Source organism: Chiloscyllium plagiosum, chromosome 21 (assembly GCF_004010195.1).
Source record: "Chiloscyllium plagiosum isolate BGI_BamShark_2017 chromosome 21, ASM401019v2, whole genome shotgun sequence".
NCBI classification, from domain to species: domain Eukaryota; kingdom Metazoa; phylum Chordata; class Chondrichthyes; order Orectolobiformes; family Hemiscylliidae; genus Chiloscyllium; species Chiloscyllium plagiosum.
This window is the reverse complement of record NC_057730.1, coordinates 4871899-4898712: the sequence shown is the minus strand read 5'-3', so window position 1 is coordinate 4898712 and position 26814 is coordinate 4871899. Positions and strand designations below refer to the sequence as shown.

Below are 26814 nucleotides of genomic sequence, written 5' to 3'. Positions count from 1 at the left end.
GTTTAGGTGGGATATTCTTCGGAGGGTGGGTGTGGACTTGTTGGGCCAAACGGCCTGTTTCCACACTGTAGGGATTCTATGATTCTAATATATGAGACATCCATTCATAAGTCTGATAACAGCAGGGAAGAAGCTGTTCTTAAATATGTTTGTACGTGTATTCAAACTTTTGTATATTCTGTCCGGTGGAATGGGCAGAATGGAGGGGAGATCAAATATGAAAGACTGGGAGAGTCAAGACTAACTGAGGATAGGTGAGGAGTTTAGAGAGACCCTGGTATAATGGTAGTGTCACTGGGCTAGTAATCCAGAACTTTAGATTGGAGACACAGGTTCAAATGCCTCATGGTGAAACTGAAATCGGGCATAAAAAGCTAGTCCAGTACTGACCATATCGCCCCTATCGATAGTCACTGAAAACTATCTTACTCACTAACATCCATATAATATCATGAAATAGCTGATGAAACTGGATAAAATAAAGTCTATTGGTTTGACAACATTCTGACAATAGTACTGAAAATGTATGTTGCAGAACTTACCATCCCCCTAGATACCCCTGCAGCAACAACACCGGCATTATCCAACAATGTAGAAAATTGCTCAGGTGTGTCCTGTACGGAAAAAGCAGGTCAAATTCAACCAGGCAGTTACCTCCCCATCAGTCTGCTCTTGATCATTAGTAAAGTGGTGGAAGAAGTCAGTAACCAAACAATCAAGCAGAGTTGAAACTTTATTGCTGGAACAGCACAGCAGGTCAGGCAGCATCCAGGGAACAGGAGATTCGACGTTTCGGGCACAGGCCCTTTCTCCTCAAACAATCAAGCAGCACTTACTCAGCTAACTGACATTCAGTTTGGGTTCTGACAGGCCTATTCAGCTATGGACTTCATTACAGTCTTGCTCTAAACATGGACAAAAGAGCTGAATTCCAGAGATAAAGTGAGAGTGACTGCTTTTGGCATCAAGGTCACATTTGACCATGTGAGGTATTGAGCCCGAGCAAAACTGGAGTCCATGGGAATCAGGAAAAACTTCTGTTTGTTGGAGTTATACCCTCCTGACGAAGGACTTATGCCCAAAATGTCAATTCTCTGTTGTTCGGATGCTGCCTGACCTGCTGTGCTTTTCCAGCACCACACGTTTTGACTCTGACTCATGAGTATCTGCAGTCCTCACTTTCTCCTGGAGTCATACCGTGCACAAAAGGAAAATGGTTTTGCTTTTTGGAAGTCAGACATCTTAGCTCCCAGGCATCTCCACAGGAGGTCCTCTGGGTGGTGTCTTAGGTCTAATCATCTTGAGCTGCTTCATTAATGATCTTCCCTCCATCATAAGGTCAGAAGTAGGGATGTTCTTTGCTCAATGTTCAACACCATTCGTGATTCCTCAGATACTGAAGTAGTCCATTTTCAAATGCAAGATGATCCCGAAAGTGTCCAGGTTTGGGCTGATATATGGCAAGTATCATGCAGGTCACAAAAGGGTCAGACAATTATCAACTTCAAAAAGATACAATCTAATCACTGCCTTTGACATCACTGAAGCTCCCACTATCAACATCCATTGACGGGAAACTAAACTGGACTCACCACGTAAATATAGTGGCTACAAGACCAGGTTAGAAACTAGTCACTCATTTTCTGACTCTCCAAAACCTGTCCATTATGTGCAAGGCACAAGTCAGGAGTGTGATGGAATACTCCCCACTTGCCTGAAAGAATGCAACTCTGTCAGCATTCAAGAAGTTCGATGCCAAAAAGGACAAAGCAGACTGCTTGATTAGCACCACATTCACCAATTTAAACATTCACTCCTTCAGCATTGAAACACAATAGCAGCAATATGTGTAGCATCTATAATAGGCTAATGGAGTCGCAGAGATGTACGGCACAGAAACAGAACCTTCAGTCCATGCTGACCAGATATCCTAAATTAATCTAGTCCCATTTGCCAGCACTTGGCCCATATCCCTCTAAATTCTTCCTATTCATATACCCATCCAGATGATTTTTAAATGTTGCAATTGTACCAGCCTCCACCACTTCCTCTGCAGCTCATTCCATACACGTACCACCCTCTGTGTGAAAAAGTTGTCCCTTAGGTCTCTTTTATATCTTTCCCCTCTCACCCTAAACCTATGCCCTCTAGTTCTGGACTCCCCACCCCAGGGAAAAGACCTTGTCAATTTACCCTATCCAGGCCCTTTATGATTTTACAGGTATCCCCTACTTTTTGAAAGTTCGATTTATGCCACTTCGCTTTTACAAAAGACCCACATTAGTACCTGTTTTTGCTAACTGAAAGAAATCCAAAGAGGATTTTGCTTTTACGAGAAATGTAATTGCTGCTTCGCTTTATGTCATTTCGGCTTACGACAGGTTTCCTAGGAATGCTCTACTTTCGGATAGCGGGGAAACCTGTATAAACATCTATAAGGTCAACCCTCAGCCTCTGATGCTCCAGGGGAAAAAAAGCTCCATCCCATTCAGCCTCTCCCTATGGCTGTCACCCTCTAACCCTGGAAACAACCTTGTAAATCTTTTCCGAACCCTTTCAAGTTTCACAACTGCCTTGCTATTGGATACATTGCAGGCACTCACCAAGGCTCCTGTGACAGCACCTTCCAAATTCATCTACTGTCTGGAATGACAAGAGCAGCAGATACATGGGTGCACCACCGGCTGCAAATGCTCCTCCAAACCACCTGCCAACCTGTTTTAGAAATACATTACTTCAGAGTTGCTGTGTCAAAATCCTGGAAGTCCCCTACTAACAGCATTGTAAGTCGAAGTTCACTTCAGTATTGCAAGAAGGTGGTTCACTACCATCTCAAGGGCATTTAGGGATGGGTAATAAATACCAGCCTGGCCAGTGACATCCACATCCTGTGAATGAATTCCTAAAAAAAAGTATTCTTCACATAGATATGCTTCTGCAAATGGTAGTAATTTCAATGCATCCATTGGTTCCCACACATTCAGTTGACATACAAAAGATAGTTGGGCCTAGGACGCTACCCTGAAGACTGTCGTGGAGCTAAGATGACTGATCTCCAGTAACAAAAAACATTTTCCTTTGTGCAAGGTGTGACTCCAACCAACAGAAGTTTCCCCTAATTCCCATAGACTCCAGTTTTGCTAGGGCTCCTTGCTAGCCTGGTGGCTCTCCCTTCTCTCACATTTCAACTGCATGATGCTCTCCTGAGTGCCATTGTACTGTGACTACACTGTCTGTCTCAACCAAGCAGAGAGGTGGAAGTCATATCATCATAGTCATAGAGTCATACAGCATGGAGACAGATCCTTCAGTCTAACCAGTCCATGTCGAACACAATCCCGAACTAAACTAGACCCACTTGCCTGCTCCTGGCCCATATCCCTCCAAACCTTTACTATTAATTTATCTATCCAAATGTTGTAATTGTACCCACATCCACCACTTCCTCATGAAATTCATTCCACGTGCGAACCCACCTTCTGCCTTAAAAAAAAGCCTCGTCTTTTTTAAATATCCCACCTCCCACCTTAAAAATGTGTCCCCAAGTCATTGACCCTTCTGTAGAAGTGGACACTGTTGTGCTTGTTGACTCTATGGCTGCTGCCCTCAGAGGGGTAATCCTGGTTCCAGTCACCTTGATCTGGTGGGATAGCCTCTGGCTGTCATCACCAGATATCTTGAAAGATATGGGATTGAACAGACAAGTTCTAGCAGGAGGTATGAAATATGCAGAGACTACGTACTACGTGGAAGGTGCAAACATTCACCCAATAAGGGTAGTTTCTGAAAATATTTTTTTTTTTACAGTTGAGCTTACCTTTAGATCCAAATCCTTCAATTAACTAAAACTGGGCAAATAATGAAATTGTGGATTGACTGAAATGTAAATCTTCACTCAGTGGATGGACTGGAAATTGAAAGTTGGATCTGTTTTCTCCTTTCGGAATTCATTAGAAATTTCAGGACTTTGTTTTTAACTTAATGCACATGACTAAGAAAAATGTTTCTTGTCAAATATCACAATGCATTGAATATTGTGCATTTAGTAAGGTGACTAAGATGTTAAAAGTGAGCCTTCCTGTGGCACAGTAGTAGAGTGTTCCTGTCCCTGGCCCGTGTTTAAGTCCAGAGGTGTGTAGCAACATCTCTGAACAGGTTGATTAGAAAATTAGATTAAATAATAATGAAAAGAGTTAAACGCCTCAGAAGAATATTGTCTACTAACAGGTCAGGTAATAACTGTAAAAGCAAAGTACAGCAGATACTGGCAATCTGAAGTAAAACCAGAAAGTGCTGGAGAAACTCAGCAGCATCTGTGGGAATGTTAATGTTTCATTGATAATAATAATCAGTCAGGATTAGCTAGGTCCCAAATATATCTGTCTTGTTTGCCAAACTATACGTGAAATGATGGAAATTGGTGCCAGTGGCTACAGATGGTGTAGATCAATTAGTTTATGTATATGCTGAAGGAAGGCTGATCCAAGCTCATCCATCCAGGAAAAGATGTGATAGTTCCACACCACTTTATCTGATTGTTCCTTCATTTTTCTTTCCGGGATTCATGCCTCCATCACCCTGCCTCAATTCCGAATGTTCTCCATGATTTACTGAATGTAAACCATCTGCCATTGGTTCTGAATTTGCCTTTGTTCAGTTTGAGCCTCTTGTACTCTTCCCTAGTGCTCTCATTTCAAATTTAAACTATGGTCTGTAGGCTGCTTATTGAATACCAAATGTAATCTTATTCCTTTGTGATGTTCCTGTCAGTTACCTCCTTCAGGTCATCAGTAACATAACAATGTACTGAAATGGGAAAACTTAAGCAGCTTCTGTAGCCTATTAAAAATTGTGCATTTCCTTCATTGGAGCTAAAGTATGTACATGTACCAGCAGAGGAACTCTAGTAGCATGAATGTTAATGAACACAGATCCTTTTTGAATAATTTAAGTAGTTCCAGTTCTAAGTGTTTCTGGTGAATTTATAATGATTTCTGTCTCAAGAACATTCCACCTTCCAGTTTAGTTTCTTTGTAAGACTATAACATGATCGCAAATAGAAACTAAAAGAATGAGGCAGGAGCAATTTATAGCAGTCTGATTTTCTTACAGTCATTGAGGTAATTCCATTGTGTTTATCCAGCTGCAGCCCTTGCTTCTGATACAGTCTCTGCACAGTTGTGGATCTGTCATGTCCACTCAAAACTCTTTCACTGAGAGTATGGAACTTCATTGGAGTGACAAGGAAATCAATCAAAGCTTTGAATATCAGGTAAAGTATCTCTCAACATGGCAATAGTCTCTTCGTAAATTCTGAGCGTAGTGTAGTCTTAGTGCCTTTTGTGTAGCTCCAGCCCCATTCTATAATTTGAGTTTAATTGTATGTCAAACTTGTGCATCTCAGGCATTTTGATCTTGTGTGCTATTGCAAATATAATTCTATATCTGAACACCAAGCACCCACTAGACTTTCAGTTATTTAAATAACATCAGAGAATAATGACAATACTTGCATGAAGTCATAGAGATGTACAGCACGAAAACAGACCCTTCAGTCCAAATCATCCATGCCAACCAGATATCCTAACCTAATCTAGTCCCATTTGCGAGCACTAGGCCCATATCTCTCTAAACCCTTCCTATTCATATACCAATCCAGATTCCTTTTAAATGTTGCAATTGTACTAGCCTCCACCACTTCCTCTGGCAGCTCATTCCATATACTCGCCACTCTTTGCATGAAAAAGTTGCCCCTTAGGTCCCTTTTATATCATTCCCCTCTCACCCTAAACCTATGCCCTCTACTTCTGGACTCCCCCACTCCAGGGAAACGGCTTTGTCAATTTATCCTATCCATGCCCCTCATGATTTTATAAACCTTTATAAGGTCACCCCTCAGCCTTCGGCGCTCCAGAGAAAGCAGTCCCAGCCTGTTCAGCCTCTCCCTATAGCTCAAATCCTCCAACCCTGGCAGCATCCTTGTAAATCTTTTCTGAACCCTTGGGATTACATGATATCACATGGTTGCTTATGGGTCTCTGACCATTGGGAGTGAAGTTCCCTTTTAGGAGATGGTGTAAGATGGATAAGCCAAAAAGAGCCCGCTTAGACGTGGTCAATGATAGGCAACGTGAGATAGAATGGAGGCATGCGCTGTCACCCCAGACCACTATTACCCTAATTAAACTTACCATCATGATTATTTCCATCTCAGTCATAGTCGTAGAGTCATATAGCACAGAAACAATCCCAACCAATCCATGCCAAACATAATCCCCACTGTCTGCTCCTGGCCCATATCTTTCCAAACCTCTCCTATTCATGTACTTATGTGTCTTCTAAATGTAACAATTGTGCCGCATTCACCACTTCCTCAGAAAGTTCATTCCGCGCACACAACATCCTCTGTGTAAAAAATTTTCCCCTCATGCCTTTTTTTAAAATATCTCTCCTATCACCTTAGAAATGTGCCCCCTAGTATTGAAATCCCTTATCCTAGGGAGAAGCCACCTACCATTGACTGTATCTATACCCCTCATGACCTTATAAACGTCAATAAGGTCACCTCTTAATTTAGGACATTGTGGACAGAATTTTTTTTTCTAACTGTGTGTGTGTGTTGGGTGGTGACAACACACTACACAAAACAGAGAGAGAACCCACCCAATCATCCACCAATCTACTCATTAAGAACTGACAGGTGAGCGAGCAGGGTATATCTTGCCTTATCATAGGACTTGACATTGGTGATTGCTGGGGGTCACAGGGAAAGGGGCAATAATGCAACCAATACTGAACTCTTCATGGCCTCAGTTGGTAGCAAGTCAGGGGATGGACCTTCTAGTCCAGCACTTAATTGCTGAGGTGGCAAGAAGGGGGTGAGTTTCCTCTTCAAACCAGCATTCCCCATTATTTCCCCTACTCACCACCTTCAAGGAGAGGAAGCTGTGACCTTGATATTTCATGTAGTTACCACAGTAATGTCTTAATAATTGGCCTGCTTTTCAGTCCTGGCTATTATGGAGCTAGCTCCAAGTACTCTTAAAGATAGTCATCACACTTCAGTAGGGTTTTAGTTATTTCCGTCTGGGCAGCTCAAGAGCTGCTGTATTTCCAAGTTAACAGAGATTTTAGTCCAGTTGCACATTCCAAATCCATGCCTCACTCACTGACAGTGTCTTGACAAAGACAGAACACAATGTTGAGAATCCTGGAGGCAATTTTTTTCTTAATAAGCAACTGATCAGGATGGACTGCTGCTCCCCCGACCATTTGTCATATGTTTTTCACTTTCTCCAGAGTAACAGACCAACGAGACCAGACAGTATCGGAATTGCTGCCACTTTCTCCAACGTTTTCCAGTCGACTTGTGGAAGGCAGGACATTCTTGGGAAGATCCAAACTGATTATCGTGACCAGTTCAACCACTATCTGAAATTGTCCTTCTGCAACATGTCAAATGTGGGATTTTCTTTTTCCATTTTACCCGTGATCTTGTTTAATCTTCATTCATCCCGCTTTTCAAAAGGATTGATTGGCCTGCATTTTAATTCCATTTCGTTACAATCAGTATTAGGGCGGCACGGTGGCACGGTGGTTAGCACTGCTGCCTCACAGCGCCAGAGACCTGGGTTCAATTCCCGCCTCAGGCGACTGACTGTGTGGAGTTTGCACGTTCTCCCCGCGTCTGCGTGGGTTTCCTCCGGGTGCTCCGGTTTCCTCCCACAGTCCAAAGATGTGCAGGTCAGGTGAATTGGCCATGCTAAATTGTCCGAAGTGTTAGGTAAGGGGTAAATGTAGGGGTATGGGTGGGTTGCGCTTCGGCGGGTCGGTGTGGACTTGTTGGGCCGAAGGGCCTGTTTCCACACTGTAAGTAATCTAATCTAATCTAATTTATTGCCCATCTCCAGGTGTACATGAGAAGTAGTGGTATTACTGTCTGAAATTCTAGGGTCCTTTTTTGATGGTAATTTGTTGATTCAATTTGTGCTGTGGGATCAGTTTGAAAGACTGAGAAACCTGAGCTACGGTCAGCAGCTGGTGAAAGGCAGTTATAGCTCCTCGGTTAGTTCAGTTCTGACCAACTTTATCCCAGGATTGTAGGGGAGCAGAGGACCGGATCACACCATCTGGGCAGGTGCCATGGTCCATAACACCATAAGACATACGAGCAGAAGCAGGCCATTCAGCCCATTGAGCCTGATCCGCCATTCAGTGAGGTGGTCTATCCTTGTCAGGCGCCATCTGCCCAGTGGAGGTGACCACCAGCAGCAGGGCCCACCCCCACAGGAATAAACCTCTCTGTTCCTCCCTAACGTACCTTTTCCCCCATGCCAGAACCTTCCTCACTGACCCTGGCATTCCCAACCCATTTTGAGTCTCCATTGACAATCCTCACCATGGTGAGTCGTACCAGCAGTGGCCATTGTTCCTTGGTAGCACTGTTAGTAATGGAGACTTGTTGGTCTCTTGTTTGGTCAGCAACGCTCAGTGGGCGGGCACATCTGCTCAAGAATGGGATGGCCATGTGGTAAATTTCCCTGCAGGAGCCAGAAACCATTGCAATGTGAGATTGCCAATGGCTGTCCAGTGGCTGGGCAGACCCAATGCTGTATATGGAGGACAAGGGTGGCACTCTGCTCGAATGGTCACTTTCCAGGCCCGAGAGATATAGCCTGCTGGGTGGGGTGTTGGCTCCTCTCCAAAATGTATTAATGTTAGCAAAACCTCAGAAGAGAAGATGAGAGAGGGAGAATTCGACAAAGGATGGAAAGGGTGAGGAGATGCTTTGTGAGGTAAGAGTGTAATGAATAGCTTCATCTTTGTTTTCAGTCTATCAAGCTGTCAGGAAAGCACCAGCGGAATAAAGGAGAAGTTATTCTGTCATCCCAAACCCGAGTCAGTCTTTCCAGTAATGAGAAACATGACATGATGCTGGCAATGTCTCTGAGAGACAGTGGACAGGCAAATGTAAAGAACTACTCTCTGGACATGGAGGTACTTCAATTCACTGTGACATGTATCTGTAGAATATGGAACACTGGAATATTTTTGGCACTAATCATGTGTTAGCCAGTTCTATTTTATCAATGGCTAATGCCTGACAAACCAAAATATTAATTAAAATAATAATGGAATGACTTGGTATTTTCAAGGTCTAACCCCAATGTGGCACTGAATTAATGACGTGGAGGTGCTGGTATTGGTATGGAGTGGACAGATTCAGAAGTGACACAACACCAAATTAAAGTCCAACAAGTTTATTTGGACGCTGCTCCTTTGTCAGATGGAGTGACATCACTTCCCAAAGGAGCAGTGCTCTGAAAGCTTGTGATTTCCAATAAACCTGGTAGATTATAACCTGGTGTCGTGTGACTTCTTGGCATTGAATTAAAGTACGTTAGTAAGCTGAGCCATTTGATTTGAGTCACACTTTTGATTCCTGGGTCAAAATACAAACATTTGGTAAATGCTTTGCTTCTTATACAGTGGAAAGCTTCAGATGTCAGTCATCTAGGCCTGCTCGGGATGTACACTGCCTCAGCCATCAAGAGAAGAGTGGTACTGGAGGCAAAGATTGAAAACAAAGAGAAAATTAAAGTCGCCAGCACACGTGAGAGAGGATGTCAGCATTACTACACTGGATATACTTCTGGTAAGGATTATCAATTATAGAGTCATAGAGATGTACAGCATGGAAACAGACCCTTCGGTCCAACCCGTCCATGCCGACCAGATATCCCAACCCAATCTCGTCCCACCTGCCAGCACTCAGCCCATATCCCTCCAAACCCTTGTTATTCATACACCCATCCAGATGCCTTTTAAATGTTGCAATTGTACCAGCCTCCACCACTTCCTCTAGCAGCTCATTCCACACACGTACCACCCTCTGTGTGAAAAGGTTGCCCCTTAGGTCCCTTTATATCTTTCCCCTCTCACCCTAAACCTATACCCTCTAGTTTTGGACATCCCCACCCCAGGGAAAAGACTTTGTCTATTTATTGTATCCATGCTCCTCGTGATCCTCCAGCGAAAACAGCTCCAGCCTGTTTAGCCTCCCTCCCTATAGCTCAAATCCTCCAACCCTGGCAATATCTTTGTAAATCTTTTCTGAACCCTTTCAAGTTTCACAACATCTTTCTAATTTGAAAGAGACCAGAATTGCATGCAATATTCCAACAGTGGCCTAACCAATGTCCTGTACAGCTGACCTCCCAACTCCTATACTCAATACTCTGACCAATAAAGGAAAGCATACCAAACGCCTTCTTCACTATCCTATCTACCTGCGACTCCACTTTCAAGGAGCTATGAACCTGCACTCCAAGGTCTCTTTGTTCAGCAACACTCCGTCTGCCACTTCTGAGCCCATTGGCCCATCTGATCAAGATCCCATTGTAATCTGAGGTAACCTCCTTCACTGTCCACTACACCTCCAATTTTGGTTTCATCTGCAAACTTATTAACTATACCTCTTATGCTCAATCATCCATAGAGCCGAACAAATATTACTTTTCACTGTTTGGTAAAGTATAATAAAATGAACTTAGAAATGAAGAACTTAGATTTATATTGTGCGGAGGACTTTATCTTTGTTACTCTTCCATGGGCTGTGGGTATTTCTGGGTCAGCATTTTTTTGCCCTTCCCTAATTGCCCTTAAACTAATCGGTTTGCTCAGCCATTTCAGAGGACGGATAAGAGTCAACCACATTGCTGTGGGTCTGGAATCACATGTAGGCCAGACCAGGTAGGGATGACAGTTTCCTTCCCTAAAGAACATCAGTGACCAGATGCATTGCTAATGACAATCGACAATGGATTCACGGTCATCGTTAGGCCAGCTCGCGATTTCAAGATTTTTTTAAAAAATTCCAATTTCACCATCCCTGGGTTTCCAACGCAGAAATTTGGGATTTTGGATTCTATGTCCTGTATCATGACCACAATGGGGATTTTAACATTGATTCATTAGTATGTCTGAAATAAAGGTCTCAATGGTAATAATGATGAAGCTATCAGATTGTCTCAAAGACTTCCTTGGTTTATTAATGTCCTCGAAGGGGAAGAAATTAGCTGCTGTAACATGGTCTGGCCGAGAAGTGACTCCAGGCCATAAGGGTCCTCTGAAATGGCCTAGTGTGCCACTTGGTTATATTAAACCACAACAGCAGAATTGAATAAAAAGTGTGGCCATACTCAATATAGACTGTGCTGGTTCAAGAAGCTGCTCACCACCACCAACCCCAAGGGCAATTAGGGACGGGCACTAAATGCTGGACTTGCTAGCAACACGCATGTACCGAGAATGAATAATTTAAAAAGAAACTGGCTGTATTTGTTCTGCGATTTTTTTTCAGCAGCTTGTTGAATTTTTGAAACCTTTCCACTTCCTGCAGAAATTATTGTTTGATAACAATGACAAATTGTCTGTCCCGAAGGTGGACCAGATGAGGACGGAGTAGCGTTGGCTCTTTGCTCCAGTGGAAGAGGCAGTGCGAAAGCAGAACTGTACCAGACGCTGAATGAGATGAAGCAGGGAGAACTGGGCCATGTTGCGTTTGCTGTTGTCAATAGGAGTATGCAGAGTGTCCTGAGAGTAACGACACAAGGCTGTGGCCACCTCATTACCAGGACTGAGGTAGTTTCATCCATTGATAATCAACGTATAATTGCTTGTTTATGACCCCATTTTAATGCCTCAGGTCAAGTGTGATTCTGTATATAGAGAGAGAGAGAGAGAGAGACATGTTATGGGGGTCGTTCAGCAATGGTGCAGAGATGGGACGGCTCCCATTGTTGTGTGAGAATGCAGGGAATAGGAGGAGGATACCATGACAATAAAGGGTATTCAACTCTATTGAGCAAGAGGAAGCTGATGAAAAGTTAGGGTTTCTCCAAATAAAACAGACCTCTTCTATAGGAAAGATTTGGTAAACTAGAGAGGGGTGCAAAAAAGATTTAGGGTTGGAGGGTTTGAGCTAGAGGGAGAGAGTGGGTAGGCTGGGGTCCCTTACACACACACACACACACACTCCGTGTTGGAGGCTAAAGGGTGTCCTTACAGAGGTTTGTAAAATCATGAGGGGCATGGGTAAGGTACCCACACACACCCACACACACCCACCCACCCCGTTGGAGGCTAAAGGGTGTCCTTACAGAGGTCAGTACAATCATGAGGGGCATGGGTAAGGTAAATAGCCAAGGTCTTTTTCCAAGAGTAGGGGAGTCCAGAACGAGAGGTCATAGGTTTAAGATGAGAGAGGAAAGATGTAAAACGGAGCCATGGAACAACTTTCTCACACAGAGGGTGGTACATGTATGGAATGAGTTACCAGAGGAGGTGGAGGAGGAGGGTAAAATTTCAATATTTAGAAAACATCTGGATGGGTATATGAATCGAAAGTGCTTAGAGGGATATGAGCCAAATGCTGGCAAATGGGACTATGTCAGATTGGGATATCTGGTCAGCGCAGATGAGTTGGACCAAAGGATCTGTTTTTGTGCTATATGACTCAATGATTCTGTCCAGTGGATTACTTAGAGTCCTGGAGATGTACAGCATGGAAACAGACCCTTCGGTCCAACCCATCCATGCCAACCAGATATCCCAATCCAATCTAGTCCCACCTGCCAGCACCCGGCCCATATCCCTCCAAACCCTTCCTATTCATATACCCATCCAAATGCCTTTTAAATATTGCAATTGTACCAGCCTCCACCACTTTATCTGGCAGCTCATTCCATACACATACCACCGCGTGAAAAAGTTACCCTTAGGTCTCTTTTATATCTTTCTCCTCTCACCTTAAACCTATGCCCCCTAGTTCTGGGCTCCCTCACCCCAGGGGAAAGACTTTGTCTATTAATCCTATCCATGCCCCTCATAATTTTCTAAATCTCTATAACGTCACCCCTCAGCCTCCGACGCTCCAGGGAAAACAGCCCCAGCCTGTTCAGCCTCTCCTTATAGCTCAAATCCTCCAACCCTGGCAACATCCCTGTAACTCTTTGCTGAATCCTTTCAAGTTTCACAACATCTTTCCGGTAGAAAGGAGACCAGAATTGCACGCAACATTCCAACAGTGGCCTAACCAATGTCCTGTACAGCTGCAACATGACCTCCCAACTCCTGTACTCAATACTCTGAACGATAACAGAAAGCATACTAAATGCGGCCTTCACTATCCTATCTACCTGTGACTCCACTTTCAAGGAGCTATAAATCTGCACTCCAAGGTCTCTGTTCAGCAACACTCCCTAGGACCTTACCATTAAGTGTATAAGTCCTGCTAAGATTTGCTTTAAAAAAATGCAGCACCTCGCATTTATCTGAATTAAACTCCATCTGTCACTTCTGAGCCCATTGGCCCATCTGATCAAGATCCTGTTGTAATCTGAGGTAACCTTCTTCGCTGTCCACTATACCTCCAATTTTGGTGTGATCTGCAAACTTACTAACTATCCCTCTTATGCTCGCATCCAAATCATTTATGTAAATGACAAAAAGTAGTGGACCCAGCACCGATCTTTGTGGCACTCCACTGGTCACAGGCCTCCAGTCTGAAAAACAACCGTCCACCACCACCCTCTGTCTTCTATTTGAGCCAGTTCTGTATCCAAATGGCTAGTTCTCCCTGTATTCTGTGAGATCTAACCTTGCTAAATCAGTCTCCCATGGGGAACCTTGTTGAACGCCTTACTGAAGTCCAGATGGATCACATCTACCACTCTGCCCTCATCAATCCTCTTGTTACTTCTTCAAAAAACTCAATCAAGTTTGTGAGACATGATTTTCCGCACACAAAGCCATGTTGATTATCCCCAATCAGTCCTTGCCTTTCTAAATCCATGCATGTCCTGTCCCTCAGAATCCCCTCCAATAACTTGGCCAACACTGACGTCAGGCTCACTGGTCTATAGTTCCCTGGCTTTTCCTTACCACCTTTTCTTAAATAGTGGCACCACATTAGCCACCCTTCAGTCTTGCAGCACCTCACCCATGGCTGTCAATGATACAAATATTTCAGCAAGATGCCCAGAAGTCTCTTCCCTAGCTTCCTACAAAGTTCTGGCATTTATCTAATCAGGTTCTGGAGAATTATCCACCTTTGTGCGTTTTAAGACCTCCTGCATCTCCTTTTCTGTAAAATGGACACTTTTGAAGACATCACTTTTTATTTCCCGAAGTTCCCTAGCTTCCATATCCTTCTCCACACTAAATACTGATGTAAAATATCTGTGTAGTATTCACCCATCTCCTGTGGTTCCACACATAAATGGTCTCGATGATCTTTAAGGGGCCCTATTCTCTCCATAGTTACTCTTTTGCCTTTAATGTATTTCTCGAATCTCTTTAGATTTTCCTTAATCCTAAGATACCTCATGTTGCCTTTTCGTCCTCCTGATTTCCCTTTTATGTATACTCCTCGAGGGATTCACTGGATCCCAGCTGACTATATCTGACATACGACTCCTTTTTCTTGACCAGTGTCTCAGGTTTTCTAGTCATCCGGCATTCTTTACACCTACAAGCCTTGCCCTTTGCACTAACAGGAACATAGTGTCTCTGAATTCTCAAACTCATTTTTGAAGGCTTCCTATTTTCTAACCATCCCTTCCCCTGCGAACAGCCTCCCCAGTCAACCTTTGAAAGCTTCTGCCTGATACCATCAAAATTGGCCTTACTCCAGTTTTGAACTTTAACGTTTAGATCAGATCTATCCTTTTCCATAGCTATTTTAAAACAAATAGAAGTAAGAACACTTGCCCCACTGACATCTTAGTTATTTGCACTGACTAGTTTGCCAAGAGAAGATCAAGTTTTGCTCCTCCTCTAATAGGTACATTCACATAGAGAATAAGAAAATGGTCTAGTACACAGTTAACAAATTCCTCCCCATCCAAGCCCTTAACACTATGACAGGCCCAGTCTATTTGGAAACTTAAAACCCCTTACCATTACAACCATATTATTGTTACAGATATAAGATCTCCTTACATATTTGCTTCTCAGTTTCCCACCGACTGGGGAGGCCTATAGTTCAATCCAAATAAGGTGATCATCCCTTTCTTATTTCTCAGTTTTACCCATATAATTTAATTAGATGTTCACCCTCCGTATAATCGTAATATTATCCTTAACCAAAAGCTCCACTACTCCTCCTCCTCCTCTTGTGTCCCACTTTCTATACTTCCTATTGCATCTAGCACCCTGGAACCTTTGCTGCCAGGACCACCCTTCTCTGAGCCAGGTTTCTGTAATATCCCAGTCCCATTTTCCCAACCATGAACTAAGTTCATCTGCCCTGCCTGTCAGGCCTCTTTCATTTATTTCAATGCACCAGAGTTACCTTGTTCTCTGTGGTGCACTTTTCTGCCTTGACTATTTAAACTTGCTTCCTTTATCTACTATACCAGACTCAGACTTGTCTTTTTTTTTTCTGACTATTGCTTTAGGTCCCACCCCGCTTACTAATTTAAAGCTTTCCAAGCAGCTCTAGCAAATCTCCTCACCAGAATATTGGATCTTTTCCAATTCAGGTGCAACTTGTCCTTCTTATGCGGGTCACTTCTACCCCAGAAGAGATTCCAATGATCCAAAATTATGCATCCTTGTCCCTTACACCAGCTCCTTCGTTGCACATTCATTTGCCCTATCCTGCCATTCCTACTCTCACTAGCACACCGGCTCTAGAAATAATCCAGTTATTACTACCCTTGGGGACCTTCTGTTTAATTTCCTGCATAGTTTCCTATGTTCCCTCTGCAGAACCTCATCCGTTTCTCCACCTATGCACCAACATGTACAATGACCTTCAGTTGGTCACTCTCCCCTTTCAGAATATTCTGCTCCAACTCCCGATTAAAAACAAAAAAAAAGTCATGGTGTTTTGATGGTAGGGAAGCTGTTTAGTTGTGAATGCTAACACTTCCGGATATAAACGTAAAAAGAAGAAATAACAAAACAGACTCACAGGATCTGGCAGTGCAGTGGTAGTGTCCCTAACTTTGGACCAGGAGGCCCATTCATGTCCCACCTGCTCCAAAGGTATGTCATAACATCGCTGAACAGCTTGATTACAAAAATATATGAAGTGGACCCAGATGGTGGTTAGTAGTTAAAAATAAAAATGGAAATGCCAGTGATTTGGTGGGAGAAAAGAATTTTGCAGTTGTGTGTAAGTGCTCTTCTGGATGTTGACAAACCCGTTAAGGGCGAAGGTGAAAGAGGGGTAGGGAGAGAGGGAAAGAGCTGAATCAAAATGGAGTTAGAGGGGAGGGTCTGCTTTATCCTCAACCTATTTTCCAATCAACCTGTTCAGAGATGATATTACACTACTCTGGAACAGAGAACCTGTTGAGAACCTGGACATCCTGTTCTAGGGGTAGGGACACTACCACAGCACCACAAGAGGGCCCAAATATGGAATAGCTTACAAATTTGTGTGACATCCATGCACAAGGGCCAAGCTAATCTTCTCAGTGTCATTGTATGTTTTGGTAGAAGTTCTGCTGAATGAAAAGGTACATGTTTGTTTGGGCAGGCCATTGCCTGTTACCAAGTAAACTCATTCTCCTCGAGCTTCATGATTTCCCCATGGGGCATGTAGGGATTATCACACTAACTTGATGCTAGTTCATGCAACCCCAGCCATAACCATTTTACCCTGACACCCTCCCTGCCAACCCATTGAGTAACCACCAAAGGAAGATCTCCGAAGCCATGGATAGGTTTCCAAATGTCTACTAGAGTTCACTCATTGAGGAAAAGGTCTCCAAAATGAAACTCTATTCAGTGCAGTTGAATACATCAAGTGCTTAATCCCTGATAAAATCAAGCATTTGTGTTCATAACCCCACATCAAAATCAGTTAATCCTTTAATAATCCCTTTGAGCTGTCAATCCAGCTGCCTCCCATTGTGATAATAATAGGTTGTGGAAAGCAGCCAAACATAATTGCATACAGTTGCTTTTCATTTTATAAAGGTCAGGGGATATGAATAATTTGGTAGATTAACAGTTCTGTTGCCTGAACTGGGACTGTGATTTGTGGATCCACGTCCCATCTGCTGCTTTAAAGGTCTGTGGAGTCCGCATTAGCGCAGAGTTAATGCCCGTATTTCAGTGCAAACCAAGATGAGGTTGCGTTATGAGAGACATTGTCTTTTGAAAGCAATGTTAAAATATAAGCTTCATCTCCCTGTTATGGGAACTGTAAAAGTTCCCAAGACTTTATCTGACAAAGAATTTATCTCCTACTGAGGCTAAGCTTCATCCCTCAAATTCCCCAAAAACTGGCAAACTGGTCACTTTCCCGACCAACAGAAATTACCGGAAGTGCTCGACAGGGCCCGACAACATGCGCAGAGAGAGAATCCGAGTTAACATTTCAGATTGAGGAACCTTCATCAGAATTTGCATCGGATCAGCGTTAACTCTGTTTCTCTGAGAGTGCTGACTCATACCTGCCTCAGAAGCGAAAACCTGGCCTCTAGCCTTAACTTCAGTCATCAACCCTGGCAGGCTGTTCTACAATCTCTCAGTCCATTGTGGAAAAAATGTTTCTTCTGTCTATGCCTTAAATCTCCTATTTAATTTTCAATCTGTTAGCTCTTAGACCTCATAGTCAGCCTGTCGCTAATGAAACTGTCAGTCTATTGAATCAAACCCTTTCCAACAAAAATGGCCCAATCGTTTCATATTTTGCATTAGCATTTTCATATAGCAGGATACATCCTAGTGATAGGTACTGTAACCTCTACAACTCCATTCAGTTTACTCATAGAATCACAGCATCCCAACAGTGTGGAAACTGGCCATTCAGCCCATCAAGTCCATACTGATCCTCTGAAAAGCATCCCATCAGATCCACTCCCCACTCTATCCCTTTAATCCTGCATTTCGCATGTCTAATCCATCTAAACTGCACATACCTAGACAGTATGGGCAATTTCACAAATGCAGTCCACCTAACCTGCACTCACATTCTCCATTACATTTTAACTTTTGTATCATACAACTCTTGCCACTCAAACAGCCACTTATGAAACGGAGCTCACAAATCCATCTACTCTTCTCCATCACCCAGTCTTTCCTCATGTGAGACACTAATCAAAATGTGTCACCTCAAACTGACATTGGGCCAACCAATTCACCAAGATGTCTTGCAACCTGCTTGTCATCAGCATTTTAATATCTGTTATTATTTGAGCTGCACTGGTGATTCTTGAAAGCTAGAAAGGCTGGGAGGGTTACTTTATGGACTTACATAAAAACAGAAAATCAGAATAGTTACTAATAATTGCATGCATCTGAATTATTCCAGTGAACCAAGATTAGCACATTGAATGGAGGAACCAACAGTAGCTCTGTGCACTTTTTACAATAATTGTTTCTGACATTTCATCACTAAATATAGTACAGAGAGTTAATTTTCCAGTGAATGGAACATAGTCGGTAGGCAAAAAGTGTCTTCCAATACTGAGTTAAAAATCTCCCAACATAAAGTTATAGTCCAACCGGTTTATTTGGAAGCACTAGCTGTCGGAGCACTGCTCCCTTATTATGTAGCTGTATTCAGGTTCCTCTATTCAGTCCATCTTAGATTGAATTCCATCCTAATCTCTTGTTTCTTTTTATTCTAGGCCAAGCTTTCAGAAATAGTTTTGCAGTTTAAGAACCACTTGCTGAAAAAGCTCAAAGATTTTGACCTGCGTATTTGGAAATTCAGGAAGAATGTGAGTACCGCACACAGAGTTCTAGAATCTGCAGTTTTCTTTCATTAGTCTTGTGAAAGATTATAATGTAAACACGTAAAGACAGAGAAAAAGCTGCTTGAGCCTGTTCCAACTAATGTTCAAGGAAGTCATAAATCATCTGTGACGTCACTTCATCAACAATCCACATTGTCTCCTATCCTTTCAGAGTTTTGGATAATAATCAATATAGTATGTAGAATCATAGCATCCCTACAATGTGGAAGCAGGCCAATCGGCCCATTGAATCCATACTGATCCTCTGAAGAGCATCCCACCCTATCCTTGTAGCCCTGCATTTCCCATGGTTAACCCACCTAACTTGCACATCTCTGGGGCACTACAGGGCAATTTAGTCTGGCCAATCCACCTAAACTGCACATCTTTGGATTATACATCATGTAGTACAGGTAGTATTATAATCTAATCTATTATCTATCAGTCTCAGATTTAAAGCTTACTGTTGCCATTTATGGAAGAGATTTCCAATCTTCTACCACCCTTTATATGTACAAGTGTTTCCTAAGTTCATTGTGGAACGATCTGACTTTACACCTTAAGTTATGAGACCTGGTCCTAGACTCCCCAACTAGCATAAATAGTTACCAGTAATCTCGTGTAACAATTCCTCTCAGTATCTTGAAAACTTCAAATAAGTCATTCTTAACATTTTTACATACCAGGGGATACAACTTGTGTAATCTGCCTCATCATTTGACTCTTGGACTCTAGCTCATCACTCTGATCAACCTCCCGCCAAGGCCAGTGTATCTTTCCTATGGTGTGATATCCAGAGCTGCTCACAGTTTTCCAGATATGATCCAACCAGGGTTTCCTCAAACTTGGGTATTACTTCAATCCCTTTGACTAATTGATAAAGCCAACATTCAGCGAATCTTGTTGAGTATTTTCTGTACCTATCCATGATATTTTATTGATCGATGGATCTGGAATTCCCTGTTTCTAACTTCTCGTCTATTACAAAGTACCTGGTTAGACTTTTTTGCCCTTCCTCTAATTCTGTCAATTTATCTTTGTAATCCCATACTTCCATCTAACTGCTGCCGATTTTTGAATCAATAACAACTTGGAATAGTGCTGTCAATTCCATCATTGAAGTCATATTGCATTGAAAAACTGCAACAGAGAGAGTCATCACTAGTTGCGTTCTGCCAATTAGTGTCAGTGCCCATTGTCCCAATTCTCTATCCCCTGCTGCCTAGCCAGTTTTCAAGCAAGCATTTCCCCTCCTCACCTTTTACAGAGTCATAGAGACATACAGCACAGAAATGGACCCTTCAGTCCAACCAGTCCATGCCCAACATAATCCCAAACTAACCTAGTCCCACGTGTCCACTCCTGGCCCAATCCCTCCAAAATTAGTGTCTGTGCCCATTGTCCCAATTCTCTATCCCCTGCTGCCTAGCCAGTTTTCAAGCAAGCATTTCCCCTCCTCACCTTTTACAGAGTCATAGAGACATGCAGCACAGAAATGGACCCTTCAGTCCAACCAGTCCATGCCCAACATAATCCCAAAATAACCTAGTCCCACCTGTCCACTCCTGGCCCAATCCCTCCAAACCTTTCCTATTCATGTACTTATCCAAATGTCTTTTAAACAATGTAATTGTGCCCACATCCACCACTTCCTCAGAAAGTTCATTCCACACACAAACCACCCTCTGTGGAAAAGGTTTTCCCCTCATGCCTTTTTTAAATTTCTCTTTTCTCACTTTAAAAATGTGCCCCTTCGACTTGAACTCCCCCATCCTCGGGGAAAAAACAGCTACCATTAACCTTATCCAGTTTCTGGTGGTGGACTTTATTGAATGTCTTCTGGAAGCCCATATAAGTTACATCCATAAATATTCCCATCTTCACTACTTTACTCAAAATGAGCAGGTTAGGTGAATTGGCCATGCAAAATTGCCCGTAGTGTTAGGTGAAGGAGTAAATGTAGGGGAATGGGTCTGGGTGGGTTGCTCTTTGGAGGGTCGGTGTGGACTTGTTGGGCTGAAGGGCCTGTTTCCGCACTGTAAGTAATCTAATCTCACCTTGTAAAGAAATTCAGTCAGGTTCATCAGGCATGACCTAATCTTCACAAATCAATGTTGGCTATCTCTGATCATCTGAAAATGTTCAAGGTGTTTAGACATTCTATCCTTAATTATAGAGTTCGATAATTCTCTAATATTGGGGGTGAATTTTCATCTCTTCAGTTGGGAGGCCAAAAGGAGATAAATGTGAGGCAGACATTTTGAATTTCCCTAATGCTTCCTGACACTTGATATTTTCACTGAGAAAATGTGATGGTTCCCTTAGGATGATGTCGAGTTCAAATCTCAACTGGAAATTCAAATGTCACGTCTCATAATATTTTCATGTAGATGGGTGGTTTCCTGAAGGCTGTGGAAAGACCGCTAGGTCAAAATCAATTCAGGAACCTCAGGGAAAACATGCTCAAGAGTCAGGAGACTATTGCCAACTAATTTGAAAAGGACAGGACAATACCACCTCATATTCTCTTCAACCTTTCTGTGGCACCTCATAACCTCATGTCCCTCTATGCCCTTTCGTGTCCCCTATGTTCCCTCCATGCCTTGTCACATACCATCATCATATCCCCATCACTCATCCACCTCATTCTCCCTTCCATTATCATCTTGCCTTGTGAAACAGGTAACTATAAGCCAATTAGCTTCATATCATTGGGAAAATGTAAGTGTTTATTATAAAGGACATAGTTGCAGAGCATTTAGAAACACAGGCTGAGTCAGAACGATGCAATGAAGGGGAAATCATTGTCTGCTAGATTTGTAGGAGCTCTTTGTGGAGGTGACATGGAAAGAAGTAGATTGACTAAGAAGATTAGAAGGGGAGATCATGCTTGACTAACGTTTTTGAGGAAGTAACTGAAAGGCTAGATAAGGGTAACACTGTCGATGTGGTGTGCAGAAGGCACTTGACGCAGTACCATAAAACAGACCTGTGAAGAAAGTTATAGACCATGGAATAAATGGGACAGGAGAATGTGGATACAAAATTGGCTGAGTGATAGGAAGCAGGGAATAATGGTGAATGGATATTCTTCAAGCTGGATGAAGGTTAGCAGTGGATTTCCTCAGAGGTCAGTATTGGGGTCCTTACTTATCCTGATGTAAATTAATATCCTGGATCTTGGTCTGTGGGGACAATTTCAGAGTTTGCAGGTGACGTGATCAGAATAGTCTGGTTAGTTTTGACCAGTGTAGACTTGATGGGCCAAAGGACCTTTTTTTGCACTGTCAACCCCTTTGAAACTTGGAAAAATTAGACAGTGAGGATTAGACACAGATGATTTGGTGGAGTGGGCAGATAGATGGCAGATGTGATTCAGTGCAGCGATGTGTCAGGTGATGCACTTTGACCCGTAGAACACTGAAAGGTAATACAAAATAGGAGATACAATTCTAAAAGGGGTGCAGGAGCAGAGGACCTGAGTGTGCATGTGCACAGATTGTTGAAGGTGGCAGGACAGTTGGAGCAAGCAGTAAATACAACATCCTAGGCTTTATTAATAGGGACATAGAGTACAAGAACATGGTGGTCATGTTGAACTTGAACAAGACACATGTCAGCTGTAGTAGAATGTACAGTTCTGGCTACCACAATAGAGGAAAAATGTGAACACATTGGACAGAGTGCAGAAGTGAGTTATAAAAATGGTTCCAGGGGTGAGAAACTTGAGTTATCAGGATAAATTGAAGAAGTTGAGACTGTTCTGCCTGGAGAGAAGGTAGCTGAGAAGCAATCTAATAGAGTTTTTCAAAATCATGATCTGCTGGATAGAGTAGATAGGGAGGTGCTGTCCCTTTTGTTAAGAGAGGGATCAATTTAAATTAAATTGCAAAAGGAGGAAATGTAATGTGAGGAAAAAACATTTTCACACAGCAAGTAGATAGGGTATGCAATGTAATGCTTGGAAATGTGGTAGAGACAGGACCAATTGAAGCATTCAGGATAGCATCAGACAATTATTTGGATAGGAGCAATCTGCAAGGAACTGGAGGGAGACTAGGAGATTGGCACTAAGTAATGATGATCATTTCAAAATGATTGTCCAAGTGCCCTCCGCTGGTGCCATGACATTTCTGTGGTTCTGTGAGGTAGCAAGCAGGATTGATTAAGGTGAGCTAATAGATGTAATATATTTGGATAAAAGCTTTGACAAAGGGTCAGTTAGACTCGAAACGTCAGCTCTTTTCTCTCCTTACAGATGCTGCCAGACCTGCTGAGATTTTCCAGCATTTTCTCTTTTGGTAATATATTTGGATTCTGCTCATAAAGCTACTAAATATGTCCATGATGTTGGAGGTTGTATATGAGCATGGGTAGAAGATTAGCTAACTAATAGGAGAGGCAAACAGATAGGATGGATGGGTGGAGGGGCTTGCATTTTCAGAATAGCAACCTGTAACTAGTGGCATACCATAAGGAACAGTGCTGGGACCACTGTTGGATGATAAAAGTGAATATTCTCTCGGCCTGTTTGTAGATGACACAGGAACAGGTGAAAAACAAGAGGTGAGGGTGACACAAAGAATCTCCCAGAAAGATATCGCAAGGTTAAGAGAGTAGGCAAAAATGTGGCAAATGGAATTTAATTTGGGGAATTGTGGGGTTATTCATTTTGGCAGGAGGAATAGAGGAGCTGAATATTATTTCAATGGAGAAACTGCGGAAAGCTGCAGCACAGAGAGAGATTTGGTGGTCCGCATGCATAAACCATAAAAAAAACTAGCTGCCAAGTTTGGGAGCTATGCTGACAGGAAATGAAATGTTGGCCTTTAATTCAATGGCAATGGAGTATAACAATAGGAAAGTCATGCTTAAAATGTAGAAGGCATGAGTTAGAACACTCTGAACATTTTTGATCCCCTTAATTAAGGAAAGGTATGCTGGCATTAGAGATAGTCCAGAGGAGATTCACAAGGCTGATACCAGGTATGAAGAGATTTTCTTATGAGTACAGATTAGTAGATTGGGCATGAACTCGTGGAAGTTTAGACTAATTTGAAGCAACCTTATTGAAACATACTAGGTTCTTAGAATGGTTCTTGTGGCCCTGTGTAATGTCCTTATATCTATGCCAGGAGGCCTGGGTTTAAGTCCCTCCTGCTCCAAAGGTTTTCCATAGCATCTTCTAAGCAAGTTAGTTAGAAAATATCTCTCAGATTCTTAGGAGGCTTGAAAGGATACATGATGAAAGGTTGTTTCCACTTGTGGGTGAATCTAGGACCAGAGGGCAGAATCTCAGAATGAGGAGTCGCGCATTTAAGACAGAGATCATAGAATCCCTGCAGTGTGGAAACAGGCCCTTTGGCCCAACAAGACCACACCAACCCTCTAAAGATTAACCCACCCAGGCCCATTCCTCTGCCCTATTATTCTATATTTCCCCCTGACTAATGCACCTAACCTACACATCTCTGAACACTGCGGGCAATTTAGCATGGCCAATTCACCTAACCTGCACATCTTTGGACTGTGGGAGGAAACCCACGCAGACAAGGGGAGTACGTGCAAACTCCACACAGACTGTTGCCTGAGGCTGGAATTGAACCCTGGTCCCTGGCACTGTGAAGCAGCAGTGCTAGCCACTGAGCCACCCTGCCAGGAAGATTTTTCTCTGAGCAGATAGTGAACCTGTGGAATTCCTTAATGCAAACCATTGTCAGGGTTGAGTCATTAAGTGTATTCTAGGCTGAGATAGACAGATATTTTTATTGAAGGAAAAAAAATAAATTTTTAAAAATTTTTTACAAAATTACAAAGTAATACAAACAAGTATAAACACTAGTATACAATTAGATATTTATATATAAAAGAAATAAAGAATAACCAAAACACAACAAAAGAGAAAAAGAGAGAAGAAAAAAACACTCCGCTAACTACTAATCTATCCTACAAACAACCAAAGCATAAAATATCTTACATTACTGGTAAGAAATAACATCATAATTAAATAATTAAGTATATACTCAAAATGGATTAACATCAAGTCATGATAAAACCCGTATTTATACGGGATTCTCCCCCCCCCCCCCCCCCCCCCCCCCCCCCCCCCCGGGGGCCCCAGGACCAGCCAGAACCACTACCACAATTAGACAAAAGCCGTTAACAATATGGCTGAAATATCTGTGTCTATATAGTTCAGAAAGGGCTGCCATATTTTATAGAATAATTCAGTTTTTTGGTGCACCATATTTGTGAGGAAGTCAAGGGGGATATGTTCTATGATTAACTTGTGCCAGTTCGAAAGTCCTGGAGGGCCATCAACTACCCAATTGACTAAGATATTTTTCCTTGCACGGAAAGAGAGGATGGACAGATTTTTAATCAGTAAGGGAATTGAGGGTTGTGAGGTAAAGTCAAGAAAGTGGGTGGCACAACAATTAGCACTGCTGCCTCACAGCACCAGACACCCAGGTTCAATTCCCACCTCAGGCGACTAACTGTGTGGAGTTTGCACATTCCCCCCCCTGTCTGCGTGGGTTTCCTCCGGGTGTTCCGGTTTCCTCTCACAGTCCAGAAAAAAATGTGCAGGTTAGGTGAATTGGCCATGCTAAATTGCCCGTATGTTAGGTGGGTCTGGGTGGGTTGCGCTTCGGTGGGTTGGTGTGGACTTGTTGGGCTGAAGGGCCTGTTTCCACACTGTAGGTAATCTAATCTAATCAAGATGATCAGATCAGCTGTGATCTAATTGAGTGGTGGGGCAGGCTCGATGGGCTAAATAGCCTGCTTCTGCTCCTATGTCTTATGGTCATGGTCTTAAGAGAATGGAAACAGTCTGCCAACTCCAATGACCACCTGACTGTGATCATTGATTCATTATGGTCATAACGGTGCTACAAAATCTGAACCTGAGACACAGAGCAGGTCACATTGCAGTTTTGGTAGTTAGGATGGTGTTTCCTTGTGTCACTAGCGGCTGATATTATGACAGACAAATTTAAAGGAAACCGTCCATTTACTCCCCAGATAATATTGACCCACAAATGTAAACCTGGCTTTTCACGTCAGGATGAAACAATTCCCAATTATGTATCCAAATTCTCTGACAATGCATGAGTCAGACACTTGATAGAAGTGTTACCCCAATTCCTATGTCCGCGGGGGTACCATTCAAATCAGATGGTTAGATGTTTCATGTATTATTCAGAATGGTGCCAGCAGTGCAGGTTCATTTCTTTCGCTTGCTCGCTCTCTCTCTCACTCTCTCTCTCTCCCACACACAAGATTTTTACTGAGACTGGAGCATTTGAGTTATAAACAGAGAGCTGGGGATGTGTTTGCCTGGAGCGTGGGAGACTGAGGGCTGACCTTATAAAGGTTCATAAAGTCATGAGGAGTGTAAATAAGGTGAATAGCTAAGATCTTTACCCCAGTGCAGAGGAGTTCAAAACTAGAGGGATTTAAAGTGAGAGGGAAAAAACTTAAAAGAGACCTGAGGACTAACTTTTTCACACAACTGCTAGCGCGTGTATAGAACAAGCTGCCAGAGGAAGAAGTAGATGCATGTACGATTACAGCATTTAAAAGACATTTAGTTGGGTACATGGATAGGGAAGGTGTGCAGGACATGGGCCAAACGCAGGTGCTTTATTTTAGGAAACCTGTTCAGCATGGACGGGTTGGGCTGAAGGGCCAGTTTTTGCGCTGTATAACTCTGACTCTCTCTCTCTTTCTCTGGTCAATTACATAGAATAGTACAGCACAGAACAGGCCCTTCAGCCCACAATGTTGTGCCGACCACTGATCGTCATGTATGCACCCTCAAATTTCTGTGACCATATGCATGTCTTAAATGTCCCCAATGACCTCGCTTCCCCAACTGCTGCTGGCAACGCATTCCATGCTCTCACAACTCTCTGTGTAAAGAACCCGCCTCTGACATCCCCTCTATACTTTCCTCCAACCAGCTTAAAACTATGACCCCTCGTGTTAGTCATTTCTGCCCTGGGAAATAGTATCTGGCTATCGACTCTATCTATGCCTCTTATTTACTTGTATA

At 42.8% G+C, this 26814-nt stretch overlaps 1 protein-coding gene and 1 non-coding gene across 3 annotated transcripts in view; one reads left to right on the top strand and one right to left on the bottom strand.

Moving 5' to 3' along the window:
* LOC122560484 overlaps positions 1-26814 on the top strand; it is a 429307-nt gene that overhangs the window by 344474 nt on the left and 58019 nt on the right. For both annotated transcript variants that reach the window (XM_043711128.1, XM_043711129.1), the window contains exons 58-63: positions 5144-5272; positions 7300-7461; positions 8833-8997; positions 9490-9655; positions 11444-11643; positions 18651-18743. In XM_043711128.1, the coding sequence (XP_043567063.1) occupies positions 5144-5272; positions 7300-7461; positions 8833-8997; positions 9490-9655; positions 11444-11643; positions 18651-18743 (915 nt within the window). The remainder of the gene's footprint in view (positions 1-5143; positions 5273-7299; positions 7462-8832; positions 8998-9489; positions 9656-11443; positions 11644-18650; positions 18744-26814) is intronic.
* Positions 16423-16528, bottom strand: LOC122560934. The gene has a single exon (XR_006314849.1). It is a non-coding gene; the product is annotated as a U6 spliceosomal RNA (small nuclear RNA).